This window comes from Pteropus vampyrus, unplaced genomic scaffold, assembly GCF_000151845.1.
Source record: "Pteropus vampyrus isolate Shadow unplaced genomic scaffold, Pvam_2.0 Scaffold92, whole genome shotgun sequence".
Lineage (NCBI taxonomy): Eukaryota > Metazoa > Chordata > Mammalia > Chiroptera > Pteropodidae > Pteropus > Pteropus vampyrus.
The window spans coordinates 2,613,266-2,623,189 of NW_011888873.1; the positions used below are offsets into that span (position 1 = coordinate 2,613,266).

The window sequence follows — 9,924 nt, forward strand, 5'->3', positions numbered from 1 at the left end:
ATTCATACATTAGAAGGAAGTAGGAAGTTATCACTAAAAATATGTTTTTGGTTTCTTATTACAGAAATAACAAATATTTTTCTTAGTAAAGTTACGTCAATTCAATAAGCAATTATAAGAATATAAAAGTCAGCCACAATCCTTCTGAATCAGCTAGAAATTGTCTGCTGCAAGTAATAGAAAACCTTAGTTAACAGTGAACAGTGGATAAACATACTGAAATTTATTCGTGTCACATAACAAGAAGTGCTTTATGTGGTTTACCTGATCACCTATGTCATTTTTAAAACCTAGGCAATTTACAGCCTTCTACTTGTTTTTTGCATATTAACTTTTTACCTTCATGCTCATTGCCTCATGGTTTAGAAATAGCTGCTGCAGGTCCAGGGATCATGTCCTCACAACTTGCATTCCAAACTGGAAAAGTGGGAAAGAGGTAGTGCTAACAATGAAGGTAAAGTTTCTTTCCACTCTAAGCACCTCGGCAAATCAAAATGCCAGTACTGGGTTATATGACTGTTCCTAGCCATAAGGGACCCTGGGGAGGTGAGAAAGCTTTACTCTTTCTACAGTAACAGATAAAGGGAAAAGGAAGTCCCGGATGACTTTGGTTTAGCCAAAGAAAGTTTACCAAACCGGCACCCAAATTTTGCCAGTTCTTACAGATAGTTATATTTATTTCCACTCTTTTTTAGACATAAATATGCTTTTAAATATTTACAAAAATGAGATCATGCTTTACATACTATTTAGTCACCTTTTTTCACTTGAAATATTATGCCAATAAATACAAATGACATAATTATTTCAATACCTATATGGTATTTCATTATTTGGATGTACCATAATTTAACCATACCTCTATTGCCAAATGTTTAAATTGCTTCCTAATTTTAACTTACAAGTAACATTTAATAAAGATGCTTGTATATACGACTTTATTTTCTTAGAGTATGCTCCTAGAAGTGATTTGCTAGGCAAAGCATGCATATAATAAAATTGTATGAATATTGCCTAACAACCTCATTCTTAATGGATGAGAGTGACTTAGGACTACACACCTATGTATATGACTTATATTGGTATTTTTCAAACACATATGTTGATCTATAATGGACAGTGAAATCAATTTATGAGTTGCTAATCAGTATTTTAAAAAATACTGAAAATAGAAGAGAACAAGAAAGTATTAGCATGCATTGCTCATCGTTTGGTGCAACTTTTATTTCCTCTGTGTGTGTTTCTGTACTTGTCATGAAGCGTTATGAGTATTTTGCCAAGTTTTAAAAACATTTCCATAGAGGAAACGCTCATGTATGTTTCTTATTTCTAACACTGATTTCTTACCTCTATTTCTTATTAATTGCCTTGATAAGAAGTGCTATAACAGTAATAAATTACAGTGGTAATGGCATCCCATGAAGTTTTGAAATGCGGAATTTTCACTGTTGTTAATAATTAGCCTGTCAATGATGTTTTCATTTCCTCTTTACATCAAGTTACATAAAAATTTTCTTTTTCATTCATAAGGAGTTGGATTTATTTTTAGTTAACTGTTATGATTAATTCTTAATGTTATTACCTGTGGTCAGATAATATGCACTGTGGCCTATAAAATTTCTGATTTTTGGAAGTTACTGAGTTTTGTTTTTTTTTTTTGTAGCCAGAATATGATTAGTTTTTCAAGTGTTGTATTTGACAATAGGGGACATTCTATAATAATAATATGCAATTTTCAACATCTATTGAATCCAGTTTACCGATACTAACATTTAAATCCTCCATAGATTTATATAGCTATGTCTTATATATTCTACATTGAAATATCTTATATATCTGTTATTCTTTATCTTTCTACTTACAAAAAAAGTTTGCTGTAAGACAGTATGCCATGTTACACTGGCAGGAGCCTCATACACCTTGTGATTACAGCATCTACTTATTGCATCATTCTCTCTTTTTCTTGATTTAATCTCTTGTTGTTTTGTGCATCATGTCCCCTAAGTATACAAAATCTACTGCTAATGTTGCCAATAAGAGGCCATGCCTAGTGATTGATCTGGAAATGAAATTAAAAGTGTTGAATGACATGAAGGTGGAAAATCAGTCATGGTTATCACTTGCATGTCAGGCATGTCCCATTCGACCATAGCTATGATCTTGAAGAACAAGAACAAAGTGATGGAAACCACTAAAGTGTCTGCTTCATCGAAGTCCTCAAGACTAAAAAAATTTGAGAAGGGCCTATATCAGACATGGAGAAACTTCTAATGACCAGGATCAAAGACCAGACATAGAAATGTATTTCCCTCAGCTCCATGACAATCATGGACAAAGAAAAATATTTGTCTGTGGTGTTGAAAGAAAAGACTGGAGTTGACTACGGTGTTGAATTCATTGCTAGATTTGGGTGGCTTAAACAATTCAAGAATCGTTATTCACCACATAATGTGAAAATGAGAAGTGAGTCTGCAAGTGCCTATGCGAAGGCAGCTGAAGAATTTTTGGACACTCTAGATAAGCTGATTGTAAAGAAAAATTACTTGCCAAAGCAAATATTCAGTGTGGATGAAACCTCCCTATTCTGGAAAGATGCCTCCAAGGACTTTCATCCATAAGGAGGCAAAGTCAATGGCAGTTTTCAAGGCTTTTGAGGACAGGAAAATAGTCTTGCTTGGGGGCAATGTTGCAAGCTACAAACTGAAACCGTCTGTGATCTGGCACAGTGACCTCAAGGCCTTCAAGTTGTCAATAAGCACACACTGCCAGTGCACCACAGGAGCAATGAGAAGTAATCAATGACCCAGCTCCTCTTCCAAGATGCACACCTAAATTACTGTGCCAGTGGAATGAAGGTCCTGTTTAGAGAATAGCATGCCTTTCAAGATTTTACTTATTGTTGATAATGTTCCTGGACATTCTCTTTTTATTGGTGCTCTTCATCCCCTTATCTAAGTGGGTTTTCTCCCTCCAAACACCAGTTCTTGGATCTAACCAATGGATCAAGGAGTTATAGCAGCTTTTAAGGCCTATTACCTGAAGGAGACATTTGCCCAGGCTACCATGCAACTGAGGAAGACATGGAGAAGACATTGATGAAATTCTGAAAAGATTACAACATCTATGACTGTATCAAGAAACTTGCTTGGACTTGAGTTGATGTCATCAAGGGGTGTATGAATGACATCTGGAAGAACACACGCAAGAGGTTCATCCAAGACTTCAAAGTATTTGCTGAGGATGAAGAGGTTGCAAAAATCAACAAGGCTGTTGTTGAGATGGCAAGCAACTTTAACCCAGTGTAGATGAGGATGACATTGAGGAGCTCCTAGAGGTGCTTCCTGAGGAGCTGACTAATGAGGAGTTGTTAGAACTGAAACAGGAACACATAGCTGAAGAAGAGGTAAGAGAAGAGGAAACTACTGGAGAAGAAAAAAAAGAACCCCTAAGAAAATTCACAATGAAGTGTTTAGCAGAAGCTTTTGCAGACCTCAACAAGCTCCTTCAAAAAGTTTGAAAACATGAACTCCAATGCCAAAAGGTTTTCATTAATACAGAGGAATGTTCATGGTGCATTATCTACTTACAAGCAAATCTATAACCAAAAAAGAAAAAAAAAAAAAAAGAAGAAGAAGAAGAAAAGAAAAGAAAAAGAAACAAACCAAGAAAACCACCATAGACATATTACTAAAAAGAGTGAAACCTCCTCAAGAAGAACCTCAGGCAAGTCCTTCAGGAGATGTTCCAGAAGAAGGCATTATTATCGTAGAAGATGACAGCTCCATGCATGTCATTGCCCTGAAGACCTCGTGGGACAAGATGTAGAAGTGAAAGAATGATATTGATGATCCTGACATTGTATAGGCCTAGGCTAATGTGTGTGCTTGTGTCTTATTTTTTAACAAAAAAAAAATTTTAAAAGTAAAAATAAATAAAAAATTCTTAAATAAGACAGTTTATAGAATAATGATATAAAGAAATATTTTTGCACAGCTGTACAATATTTTGTGTTTTATGTTGTGTTATTACAAAAGAATCGGTTTTTAAAATTTTGAGTTTAAAAAGTAAAAAAGTTACAGTAAGCAAGGTCAATTTATTATTAAAGAAAAAAGTTTTTTTAAATAAATCAATTTAGTATAGCTTAAGTGTAAAGTCGACAGTACTGTACAGTAATATCTTAGGCCTTCACATTCACTCACCACCCACTCACTGACTCCCCCAGAGAAACTTCCAGTCTCCATTTATAGTAAGTGTCCTCTACAGGTCTTCCATTTTTTATCTTTTATACCATATCTTTACTGTATCTGTTCTGTGTTTAGATACACAAAAAGCGTTGTGTTACAGTTGCCTATAGTATTCAGTCTAGTAATATGCTGTACAGGCTTGTAACCTAGGAGCAGTAGGCTATACCGTATAGCCTAGCTATGTAATAGACTATTCCATCTAGGTTTGTGTAAGTGCATGATGGGATGTTCTCACAATAACAAAATCATCTCACAACACATTTCTCAAAACATATCCTCATTGTTAAGCAAAGCAAGACTATACTAGCTCTTCCTCACGTTTACTCTATAACAATGGGAAGATCTCTTCAACCTTTTGAACTCAGCTCCTCGTGTGTAAAATAAAGGCCCTATCAACTATTTTATAAGATTTGTAAGAATTATACCAAATAGTAGCAGTCAATAACAGATTGTTATTATTATCATTAATCTTTGTACACTACCATCTTTACTTAACATTATTTATATCTTAATACAAAATTATGCACATTATAGATACTCAATTATTTTAATTTTTGAGACATAATTTACATACAATAAAAGATCATAGGAGTATAGTTTGATATATTTTCAAAATCACCTGCACCTGCGTAGCTACCATTCAAATCAAGATATAGAATTTTTCCATAGTCATTTCTCTTTCTAGTCAACCTCTCACCACCTTAGAGACAAATGCTTTCTGATTTGTATTGTCATAGATTAGCTTTGTCCATTCCCAAGATTCATATAAATGGAACTCTACTCTTTTGTATCGGCCTTCTTTTGTTCAACGTAATGTTTATGAGATTTCACTCCATGCGTGTCATGTATCAAGTTTATTCTTTTTCACTGCTGAGTAGTATTTCATAACACAAACATATCAAGTTGTTTTTTCATTCTCCTGTTTAAGGATATTTGGGTTATTTCCAGTTTGAAGCTGTTATAACTAAGGCTACTATGAACATCCTTGTATGTCTTTTTTGGGCTATGTTTTCATTTCTCTTACGCATATATCTAGTGGTGAAATCCTGGTTTATAGGGTAGATGTATATTTGACTTTATAAGAAACTGTTGAATAATTTTATGAAGTGACCATTGTTTTACTGTCCCACCAGAAAATGACAAGAGTTCCAGTTGCTCATTTTCACCATCATTTGGTATTTTATAGAAATTTACTTTGACATATAACCATAGCAACTTGCTTATACTTATTGTTGCATGGTATAACCTTTTTTCCATTTCTTTCTTCCTAACCAAAGTATTTATATTTTTAAAATTTCTCTCTAATTGATAGCATACATTTGGGTCTTAATTTTTTTACCCAGTCTGACCATCTCTCTCTTTTAAATAAAGTGTTTAGTCCATTTACATTTGATGTAATTATTGTTATAGTTGGATTTAAGCCTACCATCTTTGTATTATTTTTTTGTCTTAATTGTTTTCATTCCTCTGTTGCTTTTTTCCTATCTTCTTTTCCATTAATTGAGTACTTTTAGAATATTATTATATCTTCTCTTCTGACTTCAGATTTATTTTTTTATAGTTATTCTAGACAAGCATCCTTAACTTATTCATGTCTGACCTTGAAATAATATTATATTACTCCACAAATGATGTTAGAGTTTTTAAATTTTATAATGCCATTTGTCCACATATATACTCTATACTCTTGTCATCTATTTTACTTATACATATGTCGTAAACCCCACGATGCATTGTTGTTAATTTTGCTTTACATAATCAATACTATTTTAAAGAAATTTCTTTTATGTTTACTCTTTCTAGTCAGCATTTGTGTCACCTGTGGATCTGATTCTGTTGACTATTTTTCTCTTAATTATGGGGCACATTTCACTGCTTCTTAACTTATATCATGATTTTTTATTATATGCTGAACATTGTATAAAAAATAACAGTAGAGAGTATAGCAAATGATCTTTTCCCCCAGAAAAGTTCATGCCCCTCCCTAGGTCAGGCCTCTGGGTGGAAGAAAAGTAATGTAATCTGTAGCTGAGCTGGGTCTGGGCTTTTTTGAAGTTTTACTTAGACTCATTTTGCCACTAGCTTCAAATGTCATGAAGAACGATAGGAATATCCCTTTAGCTGGTCTTGGAATTTGTCCAGTGGAAAACTCTCTATTCTTTATGTGGGGAGTTTATGCTGCCAACTTTCTGAATCACTGAAGAGTTCTTTTTCTCTCTAGCATTGTCTCCAACTTTCTGTGACTTGGAAGATATCTCTCTACCCCGGTGTTCTTCTCTAGCCTTTGATGAGCTGCTGCCTTGCACTCAGTGAAGGGTTTGTGTACTTTGGGGAATTTCTCTCCATTTTCCTGTCCTATCCTTAGCCTTGGGTAGGATGCTACCATGGTTCTTGATTAAGTTAAAATTCATTGTAATTTAAAAAAAAAAAAACAGATCTACTTTGCCACATATTGTCTCCAACTGCACTATAGAATTCTATATGTAATTAGTCAATAAAAGAAATTTATATTTCCCTTTAACCTAGGCAAACATAAATTTCTCAGGTGAACTATATCACTACACCAGTATTAGGTCTAGATTCATTTTAATCCAATAAAAGCATTAAGAGAATGCATAATTGATAATATTAATAAATATAATTATATAAAAACACATAGTTTGATATTAATGTAAAAACAAAAAGTGTGCAGTTTCTTTTATCTGCAAAACCATGATAAAAATTCCATTACTTGCAAACTCACATAACTATGTATCAGATGTGCCGGAAGCAGATACCTGGCCATGCTGAATAAGGTTGTTAATCTTTTGAAGGATAGGTGGTATCTCATTTGCATTTGGGTTGCTGCCACTGAGCACGAAATGGATATAAAGCATGGCTCTCTTATACTGTTGAATGAACAGCTTTGAGAAAACAATAAACATTCATAAACAACCTTCAACAGTTAAAACACAGGTATCTTAAGGGCCATCACCTGTCAAAATTCCACTGGCATTTTTTAGGATAATGAATATTTTCCAAGAACCCACAAACAAGATTTACCTTTGGGTCATCTCCTTGTTCATCCTACTCGACAAATCCCACTCAGGTCTCTCTTAATTGCTTAGATAGCCTTGTTCTGCTTGAACCCAAGATATCAGGCAGAAAGAGATGGAGTCTCCATGGAGTACTCAGAGCTTGCTATGGTATGCTGGATTAAGGAATTCTGCTTGGAGGCTGCCCCACCTTCTAATAAATCAGTCGTAACCAACTGTAGACCAGATGGTTACCAGCTGTAACCAGATGTACCCAGGAGTGGGGTTAATGTGTTTCTCCTTTCTCCTCACACTCCCAACTTGTCCCACTTTTACTTACTTCCACCTTGGAAATCATTTTTCCTGGGTTATAGGAAAGCTCACCATCTGGTCTCCTGACACCACCTGTCTGGAATTTTATTGTGCTGACAGTTCTCCACATACACCTTATTGTTTCTCACTTTGAACTTTTGCTTCTGCTGCTCTCTTTGCTTGGGATGTGCTTTCTTTCCCACCCCCTCCCCCACTCCCCCTATGCATTGACTAGATGCAGTTTGTAAGACTGAGCCCAACATGGGGATTTGAGAAAGGCTTCCAGGAGGAAATGTCCCTCATCTGAGTCCTCATCCCACCCAGTAAGTGTGCATCTCACTTGGACTTCTCACAAAAAAAACAGTACACAGTTTTCTGATGTGTTTCTGCCCACTGTACTCCTCTTTGGGATGCTCCAGGTCAGAGACTCTGACTGATAAATTTCTGTTTCCACTATGTCTGAATATAGTAACTAGTTTATAGTAGGTGCTCAATAAATATACCTAACTTAAATTGAAACAGGCTCATCTCTCTCTTGCCTTATATTCTAATAATGAGGTTGGGTGTCTCTTCCTCAGAGCGATTACTTCTACATTCCAGGGAACTACAGAAGCAGAGAAGCCGAGGCTATAGCAACTCCTAACATCTGAATGCCTTTTATTCTTTTACTTCACTTTGGGAGAGGCAAGGTCACAACTCAGAATTCGTGCTTTCACTCAGTGAATTTTAGATTTCCTAATCTGGTGCAGTAATGCTAAGTCCAATTAAATTAGTGAAATAGTTATTTTGTTATTCTTGAACTAATCAGAAAGTACCTAATATTTGATTCTAGAATAGGCAATGATACGGTAAAAGGTTCAGTAGTTATTTAAAAATCTATAGAAAAAATGTTTTAATTGAGACATTTTTGTGTACTAATTTAATTTGTTGTTTTAAATTTGGGAATTTGGGAATTGGGAAAGACGATCATTAACTGTTTTTGTTTGTCCTTTTCAGGAGACACCAGTGTTGCATAAGAATGACATTTGACAACCTCTGCTCCAGTTAAAAAAGTTACAGTTAAATATATCGCTTATCAGCAATTAGTTCTTTTTAGTTCCTGAACATGGACAAATGGTGCTTGCTTCCCAAAAGAGGCTCATAAGCCTATCTCGATTACTGAAGAAAGTAACCACTTACCATCTTTTTCCTTCTTAGGCTGTGAGGTTGAGATTCTTGGTGTCAGACCCACGTACTGCCTAGAATATAAAAATGTCCCGACGGATATCAATTTTGCCAATGCAGTCAGCGATGCTCTCGACTCCTTCAAGTAAGTGTTCCAAATTCTTAGTCATACCACTGTTCTTCCTCGTTTCCAGGACCAATAATGAATGCTAACATGAGTTCAGAAGGCTTGATATAGGTGAAATAATGTCTCAGAGAGATGGTGAGCCTCTCACATGGTGATTATAAACTACTAGCAGAGAATAATCGTGAGTGAGTGATTTCAGGCAGGGGCATTCTTTGGAAATGTTGAATAAAGAGCAAGAAAGTCCCCAGGGGTTTGGGACTTTCTTTTTTGTATTGATGGATAATGGAGAAGCAATAGGAATGTCAGCATTTCTCTAATCATGATTTAGTGAATGTTTGTATCTCAGAAGATATTAATAAATATTTGGTAAAAAGGGAGGATCCGTGGTGAAATAAGTTTAGAAAATGGCTTACTCTATGCACTTCTTAAAAATATACAAAGCACGGGAACATATTAGAACATAAAACTTTAATTTTTTCTCCCCCATAGAACTACGGCTCACAGTCTGAAAAATGCAAAAATTAGTAATGCTGTCCTGAAGAGCACACAAGAGTCTGTCAGGGCAAGGGACCAACAAGACAGGTCAGGACAAAGCCTCAAGTCAGTCTCAGAAATCACTGAAAGTGGAAGTCAGGATGGGAGACCAGGTTGGGGGTCTACATGGGAAATTAGCAACCAAGAGGCTGAAGATATTGGGGGCTCTCATGTTTTCAGGGCCGAACATGGGGTCACCTTGGCTACTGAGTGGGTTTCCTGGGTGGGCACAAGGCAGGAAACCCATAGTAATCATAGTGTGGAGACCAAGAAAGGACTATCACTCTCCCAAGAGGAAGAGCCTGGTTTTGAGCTGGGCAGACCCTGAGCGCCAGCACACTGCGGACACAGTGTACGGATCACTAGCACCAGCCACAGAATGGACCGTAACTAAGAGTGCCTCAAAGAGAGTCAACCCATTGTGAATACCATTCTTGCCACCACCACCCAGCCACCATGGGGAGCGTCAATCACCCCCACAGAGCTGTGAAAAAAGAAAACAACACCCTCGCCTTTGTTGCTTCTCAGA

General features: G+C 35.9%; 1 protein-coding gene across 1 annotated transcript in view; it reads left to right on the forward strand.

The window, feature by feature from the left end:
- ENPP6 (ectonucleotide pyrophosphatase/phosphodiesterase 6) overlaps nt 1–9,924 on the forward strand; it is a 92,223-nt gene that overhangs the window by 51,780 nt on the left and 30,519 nt on the right. Inside the window, exon 3 of the mRNA XM_011364028.1 lies at nt 8,768–8,879. Within this exon, the coding sequence (XP_011362330.1) occupies nt 8,768–8,879 (112 nt within the window). The remainder of the gene's footprint in view (nt 1–8,767; nt 8,880–9,924) is intronic.